At 36.2% G+C, this 23319-nt stretch overlaps 1 protein-coding gene across 4 annotated transcripts in view; it reads left to right on the forward strand.

The window, feature by feature from the left end:
- Positions 1-23319, forward strand: part of LOC139133432 (uncharacterized) — a 96291-nt gene that overhangs the window by 67185 nt on the left and 5787 nt on the right. For all 4 annotated transcript variants that reach the window (XM_070700025.1, XM_070700029.1, XM_070700027.1 and 1 more), the window contains one exon: positions 22543-22727. In XM_070700025.1, coding sequence (XP_070556126.1) covers positions 22543-22727 — 185 coding nt within the window. The remainder of the gene's footprint in view (positions 1-22542; positions 22728-23319) is intronic.

Consider the following 23319-nt stretch of genomic DNA (forward strand, 5'->3'; position numbering starts at 1 on the left):
CCCTTCTGTCAGTTTATACTTTGTCTTTTCATTAATAGTGGCCCATTTGTCAAAGTTTCTGGTCAGTTATTTTTGAAGTTTTGGTCAGATTGAGAAAAAGAAGAATTTGTATCTATGCCCCTCAAAGAACTTCAAGTGAAAAAGCAAATATTCATTATACAAGGAATGTGGTGGTATGCAGTGAAGTTTTTAATTCTGAAATAGGAAACTGGTGCTCATCTTCTAACACTGACTAACACCTCAACAATGCTTGGGAAGTTTATTTATAGAAATCTGAATTCATTGAGGTCATTAAGTTGCTCATTACGACTCAAAAATTTACTTTAATTCAAGATAGATCTTTGTACTGTGACCAGTACTCGCTCATTAAAAAAAGGTCGCCATTGTACAGTGTTTGTATTTGCTTGAAAAGACTCCCTCGTAGGTGTCTTTTATGTACACTCTCTTCTTTTCTGTCTCGTTACTTTGATACAGTGAGGAGTCCCATTTGCATTGAGTAACGGGAACTGATTGAGTGACCAGCTCTTGAGAAGTAGAGAGTAAATAGACAAAGTCTAAGCCGGTACAATGCGTACTCACTTACCTTTTACTTGAGGACTTTGAAAAGAAGTTAAAAAAAAGGAGTGATTTTAAAGTACTTTTTAAATCGACTTTGAACATTTTGAAATTTTAAGAAAAAGTGATGCTGTACATGTATTTTTGCATGTGACTTTGAACTTGAAAGTTTGGCATTAAGCCGATTAAACTTGTTATTAACAAAATTCCTGACTTCATCAAGCCAATTGGAGAATGAAGACTCATTACATTAGTCAGCACAAGTAGGAACACGTTTTTCTGGATTCAGAATCTCTTGTATTTCAGTGAAATGCCACTTTGGCTATGAGGGAAATAGTCATTTTAAGTTTACTGAGAAAGTTACAGATGAACAGATTTATATTTTACAATTAAAGCCTTTTGATCTCTGGTTGTTTTGCATTTTTATGATTTCAGAAGTTCTACATGACAATATTCAATACTGCTGTTGCCGAGGTAACCAGACATCCACAATTGTTGGGGGCCTTGATTTTGATCCCAAATTCAAATTGCTCAGGATCAGATTTTTTCACGAGCAGATTTATTGTTCAGGAAAACGCATGCAGGCGAATGCCGTTTAGGGCTATATATTAAAAAAATTCCAAAAAATAAAGAACCAGAAAAGAAAAAATAACAGTAGATTTACATTAATACTAGTGTTTTCAAGCCAGAAAAACAGAAGGACATTGAACAAGAAAACAATTTGTAAAAAGTTTTATCATGCGTGAATATCCTTGCAAACAACACAGGCCTTTAAAATGCAGTGCTTTAGTCTTATCAGACAAGTCTGAATTTTTCAGTTCGGATATAATTGACTACTGATGACAGGAGTGTCAGTGTTGTATATTTTTGTGGTCTATTCTTCTGTCAGAGTTTGTTTCTATTGAATGTAGACCAGGCAGAAATGGTTTTGTTACCGAGTACAAAGGTAGCCACTACAACTACATTAATAATGCATTAGTTTACCTTAGACGTCACTGCAACTGTGTAAAGCTCATTAATAGTTTAAGACGCCCCGGGATTATGGCCTCCACTCTCTCTCCCTTGCCGGTGTCTTCTCCCTGTTTCTTACTTTGATCTGAGAGCACACTCCGGGTCAATCCAGGGTTGCTAAGTATCCGGTTGACACTGTACGCACTCCCTGTTTGGAGATGTAGTGTCTTGCCGCAAAGTTTGCTCTGGCAGGCAAAGATTGCTATATGGACCTATCAAACATGTCAGATGGGAAACTGTGGTTGCCACTGATCCGACGGAAACTATACATGGACGTCCTGGAGAAGGAATACTTCGAGTGCCGGGACAGAGCACGACGGAAACGGTAGAGCATTAGTTCTTCTATTCCTAGCAAAGTGGTATGATGTATAGTTTATGCTGTGAAGTTTTCTCAGAGAGCTGAAATGGGCCGTCACAGTTCTGATAACAGATCTCAGTGTTTGTTGCCCTGTGTGTGTTACCCAGTTGCATATTTACCCATTGATTTGTAGCTATTGATTCCGTCTTGTGATATTTCCTATAACAATTTTCACCGTGAACACGATAAGCTATCAGCAACGACAACCTTCATAGACTTTCAAAATGTTCCCTTTTTTTGGCAAAAACACTAGTACACCAGCAAACAGAAAAATTCCACCAAGGTTGCATTTTCTCCATTAGACAACAATGTTTATGACTGTGTATACCAACATGTAAAACTGACATTTCAGCAGACATTCAAAGCAGTAATGTAAAAAGGCCAAGAACTGGTTCAGTCTTGACCAATTTTCACACGGCTGGTATGTCACACACAAACGTTGAAGAACAATATTTCTGTTTCTAGAGCCTGGGTCAACTCTCTGGGCACACACTGAGAATGTCGGAGCAATTAGCATGCTCGTTATCATTGATGCTTTAATGACACTGTTATTCAGCATGGCTACATTACATTAATTGTTGTTTGTGTGTGTCACAGAAGACTTGCTTTTTTCACATTTACGCTATAAATCAACAAGACTAGCCAGGTGTTATCTGAAGGAGATAGCAAAATTACGTAATATTGAAGCTGTATACATGTATGTCCCTACAAGTTGTCACAGATACCATGGTATCTAAGAGTTATCATGTCATCTATACATACGGAGCAACTATCGCCTGTGGATTTACTTCTGCATAGACCAACATATCAGCTCTCAGCTGTTTCTTGGCCACGTACAAAATAAAAAAGAAAAACTTTATCACACATATATGATGTCAGGGATACATTTATTTAGACATTTTGTAAGTCATAAGCTACAAAAAGACAGAAGTCACTTCACAGCCTTGATACTGGCGGGCAGACCAAAATGTGTCCAGCCCTGCTCAGCCTGCTGTATGGATTCAAAGATTCTGTCTCCCAAATGCTGTGACTGTTTATATAATTTGTGCAGCAGACATTTACCGAATAGTTTCCAGGGATTTGCAGTCTTTTGCTTAATATAAATCAAGCTATTTCCAACCCGTCTTTGTTTACATAAAGCAGTTTAACATATTGGTTTTTTAGCCCATTGCATATTACATGCGATGCACACACAGCTACAGCAGATACATAAGGTCACCATATGTGCAGAAATGCATTACAGTCCTGAGAATCCGCTAGTCAAGATCATTTGTAATCATAAATTTTATCACCGTGATCAAAACTTTGTACAGAGGCAAATAAAGTACGTAAATTGACATCTATATAATTTTGTCAATTAACTCGAGAATATTGTCAACTTAATTGAGAATTTTTCCGTCAGGGTAAATAGAACATACAGAAAAATTCCTCTTGGCTGAATAATTCATTAATCATGATAATGGCAATTATCATGATCTCAGTTGACAAAAATAATTATGTACAGCCTGTGACAGTATATTGCATATACAGGAATCCTACCTACTTGGTATCAAGTGAAGCATTATACACATACAGCTCAAATGAATATGGTACATGTACGCTTTCCGAATGTTTTGTGGAACATCATTAGCTGGAATTTTTGTAACCCAATTGAAATAATTAATTTGACGTTTGATCAGGTTTCAGAATATAGATGAAACTGATGCTGTGGCTCTCTGTGTTGACCTCTGACCTAACAGCCAAAGTTTGCTGACGTTGTCATAGTGACGGGCAATATTCTACCTGTACATTTACAATTCTTCCTGAAAAGTTTGTGCAGATGTGATGATCTCTGGAGCAAGAACATTTTCATATTTTCTTTATTAACGTGCAACAGGCTCCAGGCACATGGAAGTATAAAAGCATCTATAGCCTGTAAAAAAGTGCAAAAAGCAAATGGTTAGCCATATAGGAATAAAAACACATTAGTATAAAATTGCGAATAACACATGGAAAACTAAAACTATAGACTTGAACAGAAATATTTTCTTTGTGATGACGAAATCTAGCCAACTTTAAAGCTTGATACATTTTAATTATATGAGATTCAGTACATAATGTGTGACCAAGATGAGGTGAGAGTTTACTCAAGTTGAGAAGTCACAATCAAAAAAGCAGCCTTCGTGTAAATTTGCACGACTGCAGGTACCTGTGTCACAGTAATTGGTAAATTAAGAGGGCAACCTTTTGGTCTGTTAGGGCAACAGAAAGTACTACCAGATTTTTTGTTCAGAATGTCAAAACCCTTTGAACGCTTCCTACAGTAGAAAAAAACCAAAAGGGGTAGACAGAGAGAAAAGTTGTGTATTGTACTAGAATGTAGTAAAACATTAAAGCTTGAATGGCAGTTAATTTAAGTAGCTCATTGTAAGTGTACACATTCCACAGTTTTTGAGCCGTTCTTTTCATCTGCTTGATTGTCTAAGTGTGTCACCCACTAGCAAGAAGAGAGTTTGATTTCTACTCTTGTCATGATGAACAAGTGGATTTCTTTCACAGTTGTCGTTTAACGCAGTTGTTAGAAAACTGGTCGGTACTTTCTTCACTCACACAGTGCCCAGCCCTGCCCTGAAACCAATCTAATTTATGGTTGAGAGAGTGGATTTTTGATGCACAAAAGACAAGGCCTCTTCTTTTGGAGTAAAGGCCATCCGTGGGAACAAAGGAGGCAAAGAAAATCCTTGGCGGGGCTTTGTCTGTGTGTCTCAGCAACAGGTGGAAAGTCGTGGCAGTTTTCTTTACACAGCCCGCCAAGCCAATTTTTACATTTGTCAACTTAATGGGAAACATGCCAAGTTGACTCAGAAAGATGCAACTTACAAGCAAATCTGTTCCAAATTTTAATCATTGAATTTTTAGAACTTAACCATTCAATTCAAATTGATGAATTGTTGATTTTGGCCTTGATTACGCCCCATAGTCTGTTTGTCATGTGTGAAACTTTGATAAAATGTTCAATGCCAACATTGTAATTAGTGTTTTATAACTTTGGTCAAGGTAACCGCCAAGTTGGTATGTTTTGATAGTGAAAGTACATTTGTAAAAACTTACTGCTAGTTCATTCAGAAGTCCTTCAGAAATAGAAGCTTCAAAAATCAAAGAAGTTTGCAAATTTTCTGATTCTATATAAGAATGTCACTCCTTCAAGATTGTTTTAACCTCTAACCCTAAGCCAACATTATCCACTAGAATTGTTGGAATTCTAACGAGAAAGATAATTTTCGAATAGATGTTGATTATATAAACAACTCAAACTGTTGTGTTAACAATATGACAAAATTGTTGAAAAATATTAAAGTTATATCGCTGGTCTGTGTAATGCTGAACTATAACATGCCCAAGGGGGCAAATAGCAACTCACGGCAGGGTCAAAGGTTACCAGGAGACTAATTAAAACATTTATGTTGTAGTTGTCAGACTCAAAGAATGGTACAGGATCTATGATGTGTGTTTGTTTGGTAGACAGCACATGTTACGAAATTACAAAGTTTCCAAAATGAGAATGGTTCTTAGCGTGTTCGATAATGGCCAGTTATAGCCAAACTGTTGAAGATTGTATGTGCCGTGAAGATGAAAGACTTAAACTCTTGCCCAAATTATCTTATGGAGGCTTTAAACCAGTCTCTTTGCAAATCAAGGATAAGATTTAGGGATCACCATGTAAATTTTTGTATATAGTTACCTAACATTTACTGATATTTGATATTCAAACTGGTGGCTTTCTATTAACTCCATAAGGAAAAAATTAATTTTTCATTTCACAGAAACAAGATGATGAAAACCTTATTTTAATACCCACAAACTTCCAAACGAGTCCATACCAGCATACCAGCAAAATAGTGTAAATATTTGAGAGTTGGAATATCTGTCCTTTAGGCATATTCTACCATAAAACAGCATGTAGACTGATATACTGTAGTGCAGCATGCTGGCTCCAGTGTAGCCAGGGGTCGTCACACAGGCTGCTTAATAATAATTACCAAGTTAGTAAAAAGTACGTTCTGAAGTTGTAATTCCTATGGTAGATTCACTATCATTTTCTTGTGGTTATACATTTCCACAGGACTCAAATAGCAATGTTTATCAACTTGGTCATTTTTGGCAATTTTTTAGGGGGTTAGAGGAATGGAAGGATGTCTATGTTGGTCACGTAAGTTTGATTTTAGGTTTAAGAACAAGCTTAGAGGCAACACAGCATAGAATGCAATGAGAGAGGTCACTTTGTAAGTGAATTCAACTATGACAAGGTTTACACTTTGAAAATAATTCACAGTCCGATGTGTTTATACTGAACTCATCACAAAGAAATGTCATGTGTTAGGGTTTATGGAGATACTCACAGCAGAGTTGAATTGATTCTGAACTGTACATGTAGAACATGTGTATGGCTAACTAAACTCATCACATTCCACATCAAACTGCCTTCCCCTTCCTTAAATGAAAGTTTGGATGTGTGAAAATCTGATGATGAAATTATGATTTTCAAAAACACAATAAATTGCTGTTACACTGGTTGTTTAAAGTTTACACTGCCGACAGGTTTTTGAACATCAAACTTCTCAAAACAAAGTCCGAACACCAAATCAAGTATAAGACATACACGTGGTTTCCATGGCGTAACCATGGCTCATTGTTAGAGCTCATGTGCATATCATAATCAGAATATAGGTAAACTGCCTTTTCCCCACTTAATGCATATACGTTTTGTTTGTCATGTATATTGCTAACTTTTTCATGACCCCTTGTCATGTTCTATGCAACTTGAACTTTAACCAAGATTCATTTTCAAATCGTCAGCTTCATTATCCAGCAGGCAATGGTATATACTGTTATCACTTGAAAGTTGACAGTCCAAGTTGTTGCTCGGCAACAACTGTTACAAGCAACCAAATGCCTGAAATTTCTCCATGGCAACAGTAAACAAACACATTTAGGATAACATGGTCAATAGAATTGCCTCAGAGGAGTTCTATTTCACCACACTGTATTTCATACAACTGGTCTCTCCCAGGAATATACCTCTATTCCTAGCCTCCATTCTCTGTCATTTTGACAAACAGATATTGCCTACCATGTCAGGCGAGCAATACTGGATTCTCTATACCCACATCCTAACCATCATTGTTGTTGAAATGTAAAGAGCTAATTTCAAGACAAAAATGAGGCAGTTTCTACAAAATTCATATATTTATGTGTCCCTCAAAAGACATCTTAATGAGAGAGTGTATCATTATAGTTTTGTTGGCTTTTCCTGTGGAAGGACTTGCATATACTGGAGTCTTCAAAATTTATCTACAAAAATATCAAAAGCATCAATTGTGCATTCAATTGCCATAATTACAAATATTATATGATATGTATGAACTTATAAAAGTAAATTTGCCTCGTCACAAAACCTCATACAATAAGAAAGGTGTTTATATGTTGTCATGGTTACTGGTATATAATCATCCATTGTGTTATTGTAATCTTCTAAAAGCAAGCTAAATTAACTTCATTTAGAAACGATAATGAGAGTTTTGCATTATCTTTTGTCTGCCCATCAGTACAGGAAGAAAATTCTTCAACTGGTTTATTTTATTGATTCAAAGTGTAGGTGTATTTGAAAGAGACTATAATTTCACTGTATTATCACAAAACACTCATATGTCAGTGAGTTCCAACAGAACACAGTTTGTGTAAGTAGGGCAACATATCATCAGTTAAATTGGCTGATTAAAATGTCATACAAACAAGTAGATCATATCAGTGTTAATAGCTACATGTACACTCATTGGCGTGTCAGTTCAAATATCAGCTGTTCACTGGGGACTTGTAAAATGACTGCATTGTTATTAGTAGGTGTAAGTGTGAAAACAGAAGAATCTGTTCACTCAGGTCAAAAAAAGAAATGAGTTTAGTCTGTTTATCTTTGCATGTATCAATTTAGATGTAGACCCTAGCATCCATGACCTAGCCAAGTCATGTCAGCCCTTTTCTTTTTTTTTATTCACTTGAAAAAAAAAAATTAAGTGAAAGAATACTGTAAAATTCTTTCAATAAACTGCAACAAACAAAAATTTTTGTGAGTGAACTTTTTTGCCCCATGTCAAAGCTAGTTGTGCACTGTATATATTCTGTATACACTTGAAAAGTCTTTTATGTAGATGTATATCATGGTTACGTTGCTACAGCCAGCCAAATGTAGTATTTTCAAAGCCTTGGAATCTGTTTGTCACCACAGTACACCGCCCCTAAGGCATTTCTTCTCACAGCAGAACAATAGTCAGTAAGTTGGAAACAACATGCTGTCTCAACGGCTGGATACATGCAATGCCCACGGTATCGCTGTCTAGACCAATTTAAGCTCACTTTGGTGTGTCAGGATACAAAGTAGGGCTTTATGCTGGTATCAGAGTTTTCTGACCGGACAGAAATAATCTTTTACAACAATAATGTTACAGCATATGAATACATCATGCTCACAATTAAAAACAGCTTAGATCGTGATGGCCAGTTTCTAAGCAACACTGAGAGATGCAATTGAAAATGTATTAGAGTTTTTGAAACTTCTCTATTTAAATGTTTCCCTCATATGTGTGTTTCTGTGTGTCTTTGTTGATATGTATTTGTGAGGATCTTTTGTGAACGCATTGCCCACCTTGTTTTTCCATGTGCAAGAGTTGTGACATCTGCAGTTATCAAACAGAATTGTTATCTTTCAAGACACTTGGTGTTCATCCTCAACAATAAGATACTACAGTAAACTATCATTTCACCTCCTGGTTCTGTAAATATCAGAGCCTATGAATGTGAGGTATATGACTTTACCATAGTGTCTTATGTGCTATCAACAATGGAACACTACAAAAGCCATAAACCAATTATAGCTTTATTAGGTTGTACTACATAACAGCTTCTGACCTTTTTTCCATGTCACTACAGAATTAGAAAGATCTCAGTATATATTGCTCAGTCTTGTACCAGTAGATGAAAAATACCATAGCCCAAGTCTTGTTTACAGTTACCATGGAGACACACTTGCAGCAAGCTGGTGGGTTCACCATCCAGCAAGCTCTGAAATTTGTTGTCATGTTTCTCCATAGACCCAAGAAAGGGTCTTCGGTTTGACTGAAGCCATTTACTCAGTTGATCACAACTTGTGATAGGTCACGAAGAAACTTTGCACCTGTTCTTTGCAGAGCTGTAGTTCAACCCTATTGTTTGCTCTGGCCGAGTCAGACCAATATCAGTCCGGGTCATCTCCAAAATTGGAGACTCATTATGATAATGTATTCCGGCATTCAGCCAATAATCGACCAGATTACATCATTAATAAAGTACAGGTCACGCTGGGTCACAAATTACCCACCAAGTGTGATCGGCAGTTTTGGGCCGCTTATTAAGCCCCTGTCTTGTGAATTTCGACGAATTTCGACAGTCATCATAATCCACGTGTTCTGCAGAAGGTCATGTCCAACAAGGAGTCCGATTAGTGAACAAATATTCGAAATATTGACGATTCATTTCTACCCCCAGTTTATCGATTTCGCTCAAGTACCGAGAATCATTTTGTGGATGTTCGTCACCTCTATTAGAAATACTGTTATAAAGGTTATTTGTGTAGGTACGCGTATAACATTTTGCAAGAAAGAAGAGCAATGTCAGAGCTTTAAAACGATACCTGTTTTGTAGTTGTCAAACGCAGACTAAAAATGGTACGCGATTTTGAAAATGTGTTGACAGAGTGGCCACACAACTTCCCCATACGGTAGAATTTGTATCGCTGCCATCTCCGATACAAATGGGGTATTCTGAACGATCTGTGTAGGTACACGATTTATATTTCGCAGGACTTCAAGCCAGAGTCTAGGAATCACAGCGATATATGGCGTTTGGTTGTCTTAGCCAGAATAAAACTGGTACGCGATTTTGAAATTGTGTTTTGACAGAGTGGCCACACAACTGTTCGACATTATGACAGAATACGGCGCGGGAGTTCGACACAGTATGGCGTACGTAACGAAGGACGCATGTGGAGGTTGCCAGGAAATACAATTTTTACTGATGGCGCGCTGGCCGCTGATTGGCTAATGAGAGGGGGGAAATATTATGGTATAGCGTCTCCAATTTTGGAGCTGACCCGGACTGAATATACGAATAAACAAGGTGAAAGGTTGAACATCTTGTAAAACCAATACAAACACTCAGTTTATATATGTTTCTTTTCTGCAGTATAGGTAGTGAACTGAGGAGGGATTTCCTGCTTTTGATAATTGCATTGACATTAAATAAATAATCAAAAGAAAAATTAATTTACATGATGGTGCCACACACACACACCCAATACCTAAGACCCTCATCCAATCACATACCATTGAATGTTGCCATGCAGTGTGTGTAAATATTTGCCCTGTCCCTGTACTGACTAACTGGTGGTGCTACTTTGGCCCAAATAGAATGATAGCACAGTACCTGCATTTTGTGTATATTGGACTGTCTGATGTGGATTTTACTTCATCAGTATAGCCCAGCATATAGTCTAGGATCACGCTACCGTTTCTATGATCCAGTTTTAGGGTAGGAAAAATAGTGGTAAGATACCAGACTGCCCAGCAAACAGACTTGATCATGGTTTTCAGTTCCAAAATGCAGTTACCCTACCGTTACCATATGACAGTGAATTGATAGACACAGAGTATAAAAGTTTTTAATCAGGCTTGTGAAGGTTTAATTTTTCAGAATTGTTTATTACTTTTTGCTTAATTTCCTGGAAAGATCTTACTCCCCTAAACTGCTCAAACAATAGCAGGCAAGTTTGATCTGTCACTCTCTGAGGGTGACCTCATTCAGTTTGGTTCAAATGAAATTTGCATATGCAAATATTTGGCGAGGGAAATATTCTCATTTTGTTCCATGAAAACAATTTCTCCATACCATTTGTCCAACAGCTTTGAAATTTGATACTATGGTTTCTCAGGAATTTCCTAATTAGATGATGTTTAAATCAGCATAAATTTGAATATATGAATTTCTTACATACAACAACATGGTGGAGCTGTATCGGCTGCTAATTCTTATGCAGTTCTCTATTGCTTACAAATCCTTCATCATTCTCAGTGTGGAAGACCCATTCCCTGATGTTTAATGGTAAAAGCCTATGACAGATATGGTATTTCAAAGGTTTGATCGTCAGGAATATTATTGTCATATTATTAATCCCCTTATTATAAATTACTGATAGGTTTAATGGTAGCAATACAAATTTTAAATTATAGCTTATTTACTGTACTAACTCTATAAATTTCCCTGCGCTGCTAAAGTGCCATGATACGACCCCTCCGCTGTGAAGGAGTACTTAGGTCATTCCTGTACCAACTGGAACCAATTTTAAGAATACGAATCAAACTCCATTGCATGCTAGTTGGTGTAACCCTTTCACACCACCATGGTTTTGCCCAAACCAATTGTTATCAATTTGTGATTTCAACCTGTTTATAGGAAATTGGGGTGGACAAGCTAGCATTATAGTTGTATATACATACATATAAGAATTATGCCAGTGCTATGCAAGGATAGAAATCTGGATATCATGACTTCTGGCCTAGAATATTCAGAATGCATTCATAAACATTTATTCTAACAATATCACAGAATCTGGTCTCCAAATTAATTAATGGTACACACTCAGTCATAACTCGGCAGACTTAATAATTTGGAACAGTGAGTTCAGAAAATCGATATTTGTACATGTACCTTAACAATGTCATCTCTGACATATCATGATAGATTTGAGGATAAACAACATGTCTGTAGTCTTGTTTATCATGTTATTGCTGATAAACTGCTTTTTAGGAAGAGTTTCATGAAGGTCGTAATGAAGGTCATTGTTATAATTGAGGTCAACTATGTTGTCTCTTGATAAGACATCTGGGAGGGAAAAAAATCCTACCATGCAAATGTTAGTACAGGTAGTATAGGTAAGTTAAACCTCTTTCTATGACTGATGTGTGCTGTACAATTTCAGAACATTTGATACAGCAGTTGGTAATCATTGAAGTCCTTTTTAAGTTTCATCACAAACTCCTGCAAAATGTTGACCTTTTTTTCAGGTCTCAAATCACACTAGTGCCATGAACTGTCAATAACCTCAATTTTAATCAAAACATGAACACTTGCCAGGCCAGGTCATGAAAATAGACTTTAATTGACTCAGAAAAAACAAAATATAATAGAATGTAAGACCTGGGGAAATTACACTTCCTGTTTTGAACAGAAAGTGAAAAAAAGATTCAGCATTGAAAGACAAATAATGGAGTTAATTTATTTATTATTCATGACATTTTTTTTAATTTGAGACATTATTCATCATCCAAATTTTGTCTCCGGTCGTCTGTCACGGCCTCACACTGACAACAGTTGTAGACTCAACACGGGAAATATGAACTTCCTTCAAGGTGTCCAGAGAAATGCCTTCCAGTGAGTTGTGAACAGCGCCCTCTAGCAGCCCATTATGCTGTGGTTGATGAAGCCAGGGTTGACAGTAGCAGTTTGTCGTACTTGGTACTCAGGTGTTCTGAGTGTACCGTGACATTCTCATACATGGTGGAATCTAAATAGATTGTAGCTATACTATTCATTATCAAAAATAAATAACAGTATGGGAGTTTAGCCGAGGGCATAGGCAACAGAAGCACTTCCTTTCATCATTTTGCCGACGGCATTTGAATTTATTAAAGTGCACCATTTGGTTTAAAACATGCCATCTTCATCAGTGATTTGTGACATTTTCTTTTAATCGTTATACATGATTTAATGTTTCTATTTTTAAATCAATATACGGTACAGATGTTGCCAATTTACCCAATTATTGAGATGGAAGGCTTCATTTTCGTCTGCTGTGTCACCTGTTTTAGAACAAGCTATCAAAAGACTCATTTTAGATCTATTTGATTCAGTTTGAACACTAATTTGTCATTGGGTTCAGACAAAAAAAAGGGAAAATATGGGTATTTTTGTCAGAGTGTGTGTACTTATGAGCTGTTATAATATCTATAGGGACAACAGCAAATATTGAATTTCTTACTTTCCAGATTAAAAAGATTAATTAACAAGTGTCAAAAGCATCCACATATATGGATAATAAATTTAATTTGCACAATAATCTTAAGAGATTAATTGCTTTGATATGAAGCATGATGTTATCAATTATACATGGAGTATGTTTACCTTTTTAATCATGCACATGCGTACATGTGCCAACAAAGCAACCATGCAGTTTGTGTGTTGTGTTCTTGACGACATCAGTATGGTAACCTTTCCATGACTTTCAAAATTTTCCTGTGTACCAAAAGAGATTTTGAATGTTGGGTTGAAAATAAATTCCCTAACGAGCAAAGAGCTTCCTGTCTCAGGCACGATGATTTTGAACAAAAACGGCAATCTGCATTTCCTCAAGTCATACAATTTTGATACAGTGTGATTTTGTTACTTTTTCAAAAAATCAGGTTTCTAATTTGAGACTAAAACTTTCATCCTAAAATATCGTTTTTATCATTTCAAAATATCCAAAATACATCAAATCCTGTTTTGTTACCTTTCTGTGACAGAAACAATAATCTGTGCACAGGCATGTCACATGTTTGTGATGTCATTTCCTTAGTAACAAACCACCTGGCATTTCTAGCCTAGTTACGGCAGCAGCGTTTCGTCCGTCCATGGAGTGGCTGAGTTCCTGAATGTATTACCGTCCTACATGTACAGCAACGCCAGCATCATAGATCTCAGGCTGGTCTTCAGCTTGATCCAAACCATGCCCATGTAGGTCTCAAACTTTTTTTTCTGTATGCGTCTTTTCACCACAGTTCTATGTCTGTTTTAATGTTTTATTTTTTTTCTTTAATCTGTCCTGCCAACATGGTACACCTTGTGTGATCAGCGTCGAGTGATCAATAACGCATATAAATGGCAGGTGCATTGCGCTTTTTGCTATGTCATACTCGTAGACACTCCCATCGTATGTCTGATTTCCTTTTCATGGCAGTCATTTGTGTCATTCAGGAGGCAAGTTTTATGACAAGAAAAAGAAAGAAATATAGCCACATAAATTTGCCGGTCATTAAGACGCTGTAATCATCTTCAAGTGATGTTTTAATCACTGCAATTCAGCTGTAGAATGACGGTTACAAAAACTGTGATTGTGTAAAAACCTCTCTGTTGTTTTCATGTCAAATTGACACAGCCCTCACCTCAGCCTGTATATATATATATTCTCAAATTCAAAAGGACTCAAGTGAGATTTGCCAAACCAACAGTGGACTGAGTCTGCAATTCTTTCGCAAAGCCAGCCATCAAAGTCCTGAATAATAAGTCATGATAACTTGGCTTTAAGAGGTGCAAAGTTCTGCCAGCAATACAATACAAATGAAGGCTGTCCACTTTAAACACCTGTGATTTGTGACTCTATTTTGCACACAGTTCAAGCAATTAAAATACTTTTGACAGGCTTGGATATCCAGACAGTATGTTGACCTGTTTACAGAGTCCAGACTTTACCCTCAGTGCCAGCTTGATAAAACTGGAGCGATATATACACACATACTTGATGTATCTTACGTGCTGCAATCAAAGTCCCATTATCGATAGCATTAAATTTCTAATTTATCCAGAGAACATGTCTAGTCAGGTAAAGTTTACTTAGTTATGAATGTTATCGTGAATTAGAAACTCACCAGAGATACATAATGAGAACTTTGTTACAGAAAACAATATTGGTGCTGATATGGGAAGCATCAGCACAAAGTTGCTAACTTCACCGCCAAAATTTTCATTTTGATGCTGACTCAGTGACTGATGAACTAACTTGATTTTTTTGAAACAATGCTATGTATGTATACCATCAATTAATCTGGTTTCATTTTATGTACAATGGACTTGAAGACAGAAAAGTTACATAGTGTCAGTCAGTAAATCTTGGCATCCGTTTCACAGTGGAAATATTGTGAAAAAGTTGAAAATGACCCACTGCTTTTGTTGAGAAACCTTTGCATTAAACTGGTCTGAATTAGATAAAGAGAAAAATACCAGTATTACTCTGTTTCAAAGAGTTTGCGACAACAGATTTTTTTTTTTTTTTTTTTTTTTTTTTTAACGTTTTTATTGGAGTTATCAAAATTTTCAAATACATGTCTCATTAAATCTGAGAAAAAAAAAAAAGACATTACAGAAATCAATAAAGTAGTGATCATACATCATTATTGTGTATGTCTGTTGTGCTAGGGTCTTGGTGGATATTAGTACTGTAAATTCTCCACTTTTTATTATGGGCAAAAATTTTATCTTTTCTCAAGGCAATGTGATACTCAGTTTTTTGTATAGAGTTCACAAATCTTTTGTATGCTGTAAAGTTAGGCAAGGTCTTTTTACAACGACAAATATAAATGTACCTTTTACCAATAAGCAGTAGGAAATTCACAATACTAGAAAGTTTGGGATCACTCAGTATGATCTGCCATATTTTTGGTTTTACTCTCAATTTTAATTTTTGTCCCCATAACATGAAAAATGCTTCCCAAAATAGTTGCACATGTTGACAATCATGTAAAATATGGAGTAAAGTTTCTTCTTTGTTCTTGCAGAAAGAACAAAGAGCATTATCAACTGTGGGTATGTTCATTTTACTCAGTCTAGCATTCGTATACAGGATATTGTGTAAAATTTAAACTGAAATTCTCTCAACTTACAGTCGATAGTTACCTTAAATGGAAGATGATAAATTTCGTTCCAGTTAGTAACATTGATTTAAATTCATTTTCAAAATACAGTTCTGATTTTGGTGGTATAAAATTAATGTCATTAATCAGCTGTGTGATTACTTTTATATTACACAGTTCCACACTGATTGACCTGTGTTTCGATACAATTTTTACTTCATCTTCATCATCAGCTGTACTTTGCTGATTCACTGTATGTTGGCTGGGATAACACTTTTTAGTCCAAACCATTTCAAAATGGATGATTGAGGGATACCATTATTGTGTACAGAGTCCCAGTCCCGCTTTTGGCCATTTTCGTTGTACAATTGTTCTAAATATAGGATTCCTGCATCTACAAAATCCTGGTAAAAAATAGAACGTTTTCCAATCAAAATGTCCTTATTGTTCCATAAAATAGTTTTTCTTGGATTCAAATTATTTTCACAGTGTGGTTTTTTCAAATTCAACTCTTCCCATGTTTTCAACATACTGTAAAAGAAACCAGTGATTTTCAATGGCAGTAATTCTACTTTAAAATTACATTTCGGTAATAACTTTAAACCTCCAACTGGTTTTAGTAAACTAGTAAAAAATAGTTTCCATGGGTGGTTATTTTGTTCTGCGACAACAGATTATGAAAGGTGTCCTGGACCATAGCGATGGATATTGAAGTCCACAGTAATGATCCCTGCAAAGAAAATCTCCCGTAAGAATGGTATAGGAGAAACTTCCACGGTGTTGAATCAAATGGAACTCCTCTGTGATGTTTGTGGGATTTCGGCATCCTTTGCATCCTGTTGTTGTGTAGAAATCCTAAGTCAATCCTATGGTACTTGTCTCAGTCCCATGGTAATCCTGTAGGATTGCTGTGGAGGATATTGAAGATCTATTCTTGTAGGTTGCCCAAAGGTAAAACATTGTGGTATAGATGACCTCACTGACAGCACGTGTAGTACACAGCACTATTATCGTACTTTGCATACTTTTGACATGGCATTCCATATGACAGCATAAGAGTCTGTCTTTGTACGTACGGTAGGAGATGACCATGGCAACATCTGCATTCATATAAGAAGTTGATACCTTACAACACTGTTGTGTCGATTAGCAATATACTAATACAGACGCAAAGTACAACATCACTCATCATGAGAGTATTCTAACTGGGAAAGTTTGGTGTAGAACTTAGAAGTCAACTGTAACAATTCTGGTTGTATGTTGACCATGGCAACATCTGAGTATGTTAAAAGCCCATAGCAACAATTCTTATCATACTCGGAGTATTTTAAAGCATTGGTCTGCAGATCAATATTTCAGCATTATCAGACCAAATTACATACAGCATGTAACACATTTAAAGAATCCTATATACAATCATCAAAAGACAGCATATGAACTTCGTCCTTTTGAAATGATTAGTTTAAGGTACTATGCACCTCGAAAGTGAAAGACTTAAACTTTTGCTCTAACTTTCCTCAAGGAATCATTCAGTCGTTCTCTTTCAAAATCAAGAATAAAAATAAGGGGTCACCGTGCAAATTTTGGTACTAGAGAAACAAATTACCCAAGATTTACCGATATTAGAAATTCAAAATGGCCGCCATCCCTGTGTTAACTCTATGGGGAAAAATAAAAATTATCGAATTTCGAAAAACTAAGCCGGTGAAAAGTTTTCTTTCACCAAGAGCTTTAAAATGAACCCCCACATGTGGTATATCAGAAGAGAATTGTAAAAGTTTGAGAGTCGGAATGTCTGTCCCCGAGGTGCGTTCTATTCTACCTTAATATTACTAATCATCAAAAGATGAATTTCTGCCATTTCATTATTTCAGAAAATAAGAACTATGGTTTTAAAGCGCCAGTGACTGTAACTGTTGATGAATTTTTCATTATTTTTGTTTGAATAATATCAATTACAGTTTCTTTTTTCTTTTCCCCAAAACATGTTGACATACACAACAGTCAGCTTGTCAACTCAGCCTGTACTGTACATGTGTAGGCCACATTGTTATTGTTGACAAGTGAATTCTGGTCCAGACTAGAATTCAAATGTAAACAATAACAATTCATTTTACACAGTCATATAAATGCTGTGTTGACAAACTAAATAGTGTGTTTTTCAACACGCTCTAGGGAGCAGAACCAGAACTTGCAATCGACATACACAACAAAAATAGTGAAAAAATCTTCAAAACCTACAGCTTCTGGCCTCTTAATTTAAAGGTCACCGCTGGTTATGAGAAATACCTTTGAATCCTGATCAGAGAATTCAAATACTAGAAATATGTACATTTTTACATTTCAGAAACAAAGGTATTGATTATTGTATCAAAGAAATGTAAGTGTAAACATTGATGTACGTGATATCATACCACCCAGAAAGCAATTTTTTAGGAAGAAAAGAAGATAGAAAGTTAAAAGGCTTGCAGGAATGTTCATGTTTTTCTGTTAATGCTCAAGTATGAAAGGACATGTACAATGTTCAGAATGCTGTTTTCATTTCATTACCTTTGCTGTAATGGAAACCACAACTTTGTCAACTGCTTGGACATTTTTGTCAAAGTCAATGGTGGATTTATTCTCTGGTCAAACTGTTGGTACACAAGAAACTATTGTATGTCGGGTCTTTGTAACAGTGGACAAAGTTGTTCATCAACAAACCATGTTTGCGGTGTCAGTATTGGATGTTTTGTTCTAAGTGGGGATAAAATGTGTGCCTCAATTGTAAAATTCTTATGCGGAGGATTGTATTCAGCTTTTTGCACGCAGAGGGCCATCCTGAAACCCCTATGTCTGAGAATGGTTTAACCCAACCTTTTGCCTTGCTAAGGATGCTCCATTTGTCTGGTGATGGCTCTATTACATGTTGAGATAACCTCATAAAGAAAACGTAGTCAGCTGATTTATACTATGGTAGATCAGCCCTCAAATGTTTTGTTAGCAAACGGTTCTCTGACGGCTGGAGACAAAAAGAGTGTGCCAACTTGAAAAGATCAGTTGAAATACATGTAAAGACTGTGTGTAATTGATTCACGCAGCCATCTTGTTTGTATTATACGTCATTTGTATAATGGAACATTCCATGATTGCTGCTAATAATATAATTACACTAGTCAATGGGCTGTCTTGAGAGAATGTAACATCGCTATTTCTTCAAATCTCCTGTTGGATTTTAACCATAAAAAGCCCTTCTTCCTGTGTGTGGTGGCTTCCTCTTCAAAACCTGATGGCAAATATGTCCCGGCGATAACATGTTTCCGCTGACCAGCCCCGTGAAATTCATACAATTCTACTACGACCGACCTACAAGAAGGTAAGATCTTTCTTCTGATGTTTAAAAGTGGCAGGAAGTGGACTTTCGCTTTTGTTTCAACAAGAGGGGAAAAGCAAGGTGCTTATCTGCTGTGGTGGGAAAATGGTGTCAATGTCAGCGGTCTTTGATAAACTTCAGAGCTTCATTTTCAGTGGTCTGGTGCATGTCTTCTGTTGATAATGATGTGTCGTGTTTTTCCATTCCAATGGAATCCTTGTGTTGATTACCTCCCGTGGCTATAAAAGGTTTCCTCGTGATTTGACCTCTATGAGATCCAGGGCTGTGGAATGGAGATACCACCCCAACCAGATCCTGTTTATCTGTCAGAAATAGACTGTCCTATTGAGACCCATTTCTCATACACATCCACTTTATACACTTTCTTGACAGCTGTTTTGAATTCAATCCGACAATCGCTTTGTTGTGCCCACAGAAGTAGGTGAGAAAGTCATTAGATATATGTAGCAGATGGACATGACATTATGTTTCTCAAAAATTCCTACATCAAGAGAAGTTTGAAATCATAAAGTATCAGACCAATTCATGTCTTGCGTGTAATTTTCTTTGCAATTTCATAACACTGAAGTTCCATCAAGACAGCTCGGTATGTCCCTTGCACTGAGTGGTGAAGAAAATCAAAGTGAAATCTCTCAGTGATATCTCATGTCAGCCGTTCTACTTTTCATTTTCTACATCTTTTTCCACCCATATTTCTTCAAACTTAACTCCCGTCGCCATATGCTGAGCCCATACATCCCTATTTCAAGTTTAGAGGTCCAACTTTACCATAGTAAACAAAGGATTGTAACATAATTTGATGGTTTCAGGTTAAATTGGCAGGATCAAACCAAAGTACTCCATAATGACATTTTATAGAGAATCCCAAACTATGTTTCTAATATTTTTTTTTCAAAGAAAAAAATGATCATGCCTTCTTGTCCTTTTGATGAAAGTTTACAAAAGTTGAAATTTATGAGTATTTTCTCTTTGTGTCTAAGAACAATTTTATCAGGGAGCTTGATTGTTTATTTTTCTGAACGTGTTTGTTTACATAACAGGAACACTTAAGACATAATTATTTTTCACCATACAGTCAATCTGTCAACACCATTGTTATATTTATTCTGTACTGTCTCAAATATTTCAATATTTGCTCACTTTTTTATCGCCAGTCATAACAAGGCAAACGTAAAATCAACTCGAAAAGTTAAAGATCACTCCAGTCAACTCTGAATACATCGGTGTTTGCATATATCCAAATATTGTGGACGTATACATCGGTGTTTGCATATATCCAAATATTGTGGACGTATTGTATCTGTGTAAAATAAAACTGTATAGCAAGTGCTGTTTGCAGAATTTTTGGAATGAGATCCTTTAAATATGACTGAAATGTTTATTGCGGATTTATATGTTTGTCTGGCTCTGTTATTTGCATTTGTCTGTGAAGAAAAGCAAACAAGTTTCAGTTAAGTAATTCACTTCTGAGACGTCAACCATCTTGGATTTCAGTGAACTTCAAAAAAATATATATTTTCAATTATTCATCAAGGAATGTTTCATTACAAAAATGTTTTGGCCTAAATTGGAGAGGACTATCAGCAATACACATGTTGAAATATATTTGCATTTGTCCGCAGTGAACTAAAAATCTCAATACATGTTTCAATATTCAGAATTCCCTCTCAAATCCCCCAATTGCTTGAATATAGATCCATCCGTGCTATTAAAACAATTATAAGCTCAACCAAAGCATGGAGAATGTTCTATGTCAGGAGTAGTGTTTATTCTAATGTCTCTAAATATGTTAGTAGTCAAGGCCTTGCACATCAGACGCCCAGACAACTAAATACCTTTGACATCTCCGTATGCATGATTAATCCAAACTGTCAATATCAGATCCCTCACGGAATGGCCTTTTTTAATAAGAGATGTTTAACAACACGCATTGCCCGGTTAAAATTCAATTTTGAAACATTTCTTTCCTTATGGTAATTAAATTCCTGCTGACTTGGATTATAACATAACTCTGAGTGTACATATTTTTAGAAATGTAGGCCAGTGTTTACTCTGATACCACTTTGCAATATTAGCAACTCTGCCGTATTTATTTTCTGTGTTTTTTCTCAGTCACCATGGAAACTAATGGTCTTATTGTGTTGAAATCAAGAATATTTGATACATGTAGCTTTAAACAATTAAATGAATAATCAATGGTGAATCAAAACACTATTACTTTCACTGATTTGTATGCGTTTTCACAAAGCCTGTGTATTCACTATTGACTTATCAGGGTTTGATAAAAACACACCAGTGTTTCTGCTCTCTGTATTGATCGGGTTTGTGGATTTGCCATGTAAGTGAAAATTTCTGTTTGCGCTGTGCATGTAACAGTGATGAAAGATGGTTGTGTGCATTGTAGACGGCAAAAAGATTTTCATCCCTAATTTCTTGTTGCCATGACCTTTGACTGGGTCAATTTCTATAGAACAGAATTAAATTGGATAGAAATTGAAATGGACATTAATGAGAAAAATTGAAGGATAGGTCTGATGCTTGTAATGAATGTAAATTAAAATAAATGTCATCAAAAACAAGTATCTCAGTAGACAAACTGTCTCTGCGGATCAGATCTCGATCTCTATTGGATATATCAGAATTCATTCAAAATTCATCAACAAGGTTAACGTTAATCTGTGTAAAGTCTGTCCAGTTAATTTGCACAGCTTCAAAATACACTGCTGAATTCCAGAGTGGTTCTCTGATTAGCAACAGAGTATGCCAATCAGTAGAAGCTGAAATCAACAGACGTGCATGATCTATGCAACAATTCACAGGCTATAACTCTTCAGCCCTTGTTCCCCAATTCAATTTGAAAAGGGGACAGTTACTCAAGAGGTCAGAGGTCATACCACACACACAAAACAGAAGCCAGACGGAATTGAAATGTTTAGTTATTCTGTGAACGATTCACTCTTGCCTTCATTGTGTTAGTAACAGCGATTTAAATGAGTTTTTGTCAGAGTTGTTTCTTCCTTAGCAACCATACAAACAGCTCTCATTCAGGCTATTAAGATGTACACTATTGCCTCGCATGGAAATATTTCTAAAACACTTGGTATCAGAAACAAGGTGAAGGATTTTTTCAGATTGTGGAAAATTTTAAATGAATAGTCATGTAAGGGATATGTTCACTATAGTTGGTTGACTTTATTTTGGCATTCGATGTTCATAAAATTTTGGACATACAGACATATCAAAGGTTTGTCTGTACATGGAGGGACCCTGGTCGGTAGAAATTACAAGATTGAGCGTCTATGCATAAATGTGCATGTAGTTTGTACTGTCCCCATTACTTTGAGTGTTTAGCCTGGCCTGAATGCAACGTGAATGTTATTTATGCCCAATTTCTAGATTGGTAATAAAGAGGGGTTTTCATCAACAAATAAAAATGGTTTATTTAATACTTAACTAGGTGCTTGCCAACATCTCTTGACTTTGCTTCTCTGTGTGTATCTGCTTCCCCCTTGCAGTGCCACGGCCCCCAACTCAACATTCTCAACGCAAGAGTTCCTCTCGTCATACAGCCAGCACAATGAAGTCAACAGACACTTGTCAACGGAGGAGTTCAGGAACCTGGAGAGGCGGATAGAGCGGGAGAGAGAAAGGCGGACAAACACGGAGACTTCCGGGAATAACAGTAGACTGGATGGAAAAGGTATGTGGCATATTGAAAAAGGATTTCTCTGTGCACTGTGTGATATAGCTTTAACTTTTGATACAGTTCTTGTTTTTGGTTCTGTTTTTCAAATACACTTCCTGGTTATTTTAACATTCCGGATATTTGCTAGAGCAGAAATAGTGAAAATATTATCAACAGTTACAGCCATTGTACCAACAAGAATTACATGTTTTCTAAACAGTAAGATTTTGGGTTTGTGTCTGCTAAGCAGTCATTTTGAAATGTCTGATACAATGGTCATCTTCATTATTTTGATTTTAAGTAAATCACATCATCCGAGGTCTGCGTTTCTGCAGTTTTTACAATACATGCAGTGCATTTGTGAAACATCAGCGATGGAGACTTCTATAAATAATTCACTTGTTAGGAAGTTGGCTAAGTGTTCAAGACGAATTATCAGCAAGCAAAAACGTTTTGTTCAAGACAAATGCCAATGTTTATATTGCAATATTTCATATGATCATAAACAACAAAAGACCACAAGGTTTTTATAAAGAAATTGAATTTCTACAATGCACAGAAAACTGTAAACCCAGACTGGAAATCCTTACTGTTATCATGCACCTCA

Source organism: Ptychodera flava, chromosome 5 (assembly GCF_041260155.1).
Source record: "Ptychodera flava strain L36383 chromosome 5, AS_Pfla_20210202, whole genome shotgun sequence".
Classification (NCBI taxonomy): Eukaryota; Metazoa; Hemichordata; class Enteropneusta; family Ptychoderidae; genus Ptychodera; species Ptychodera flava.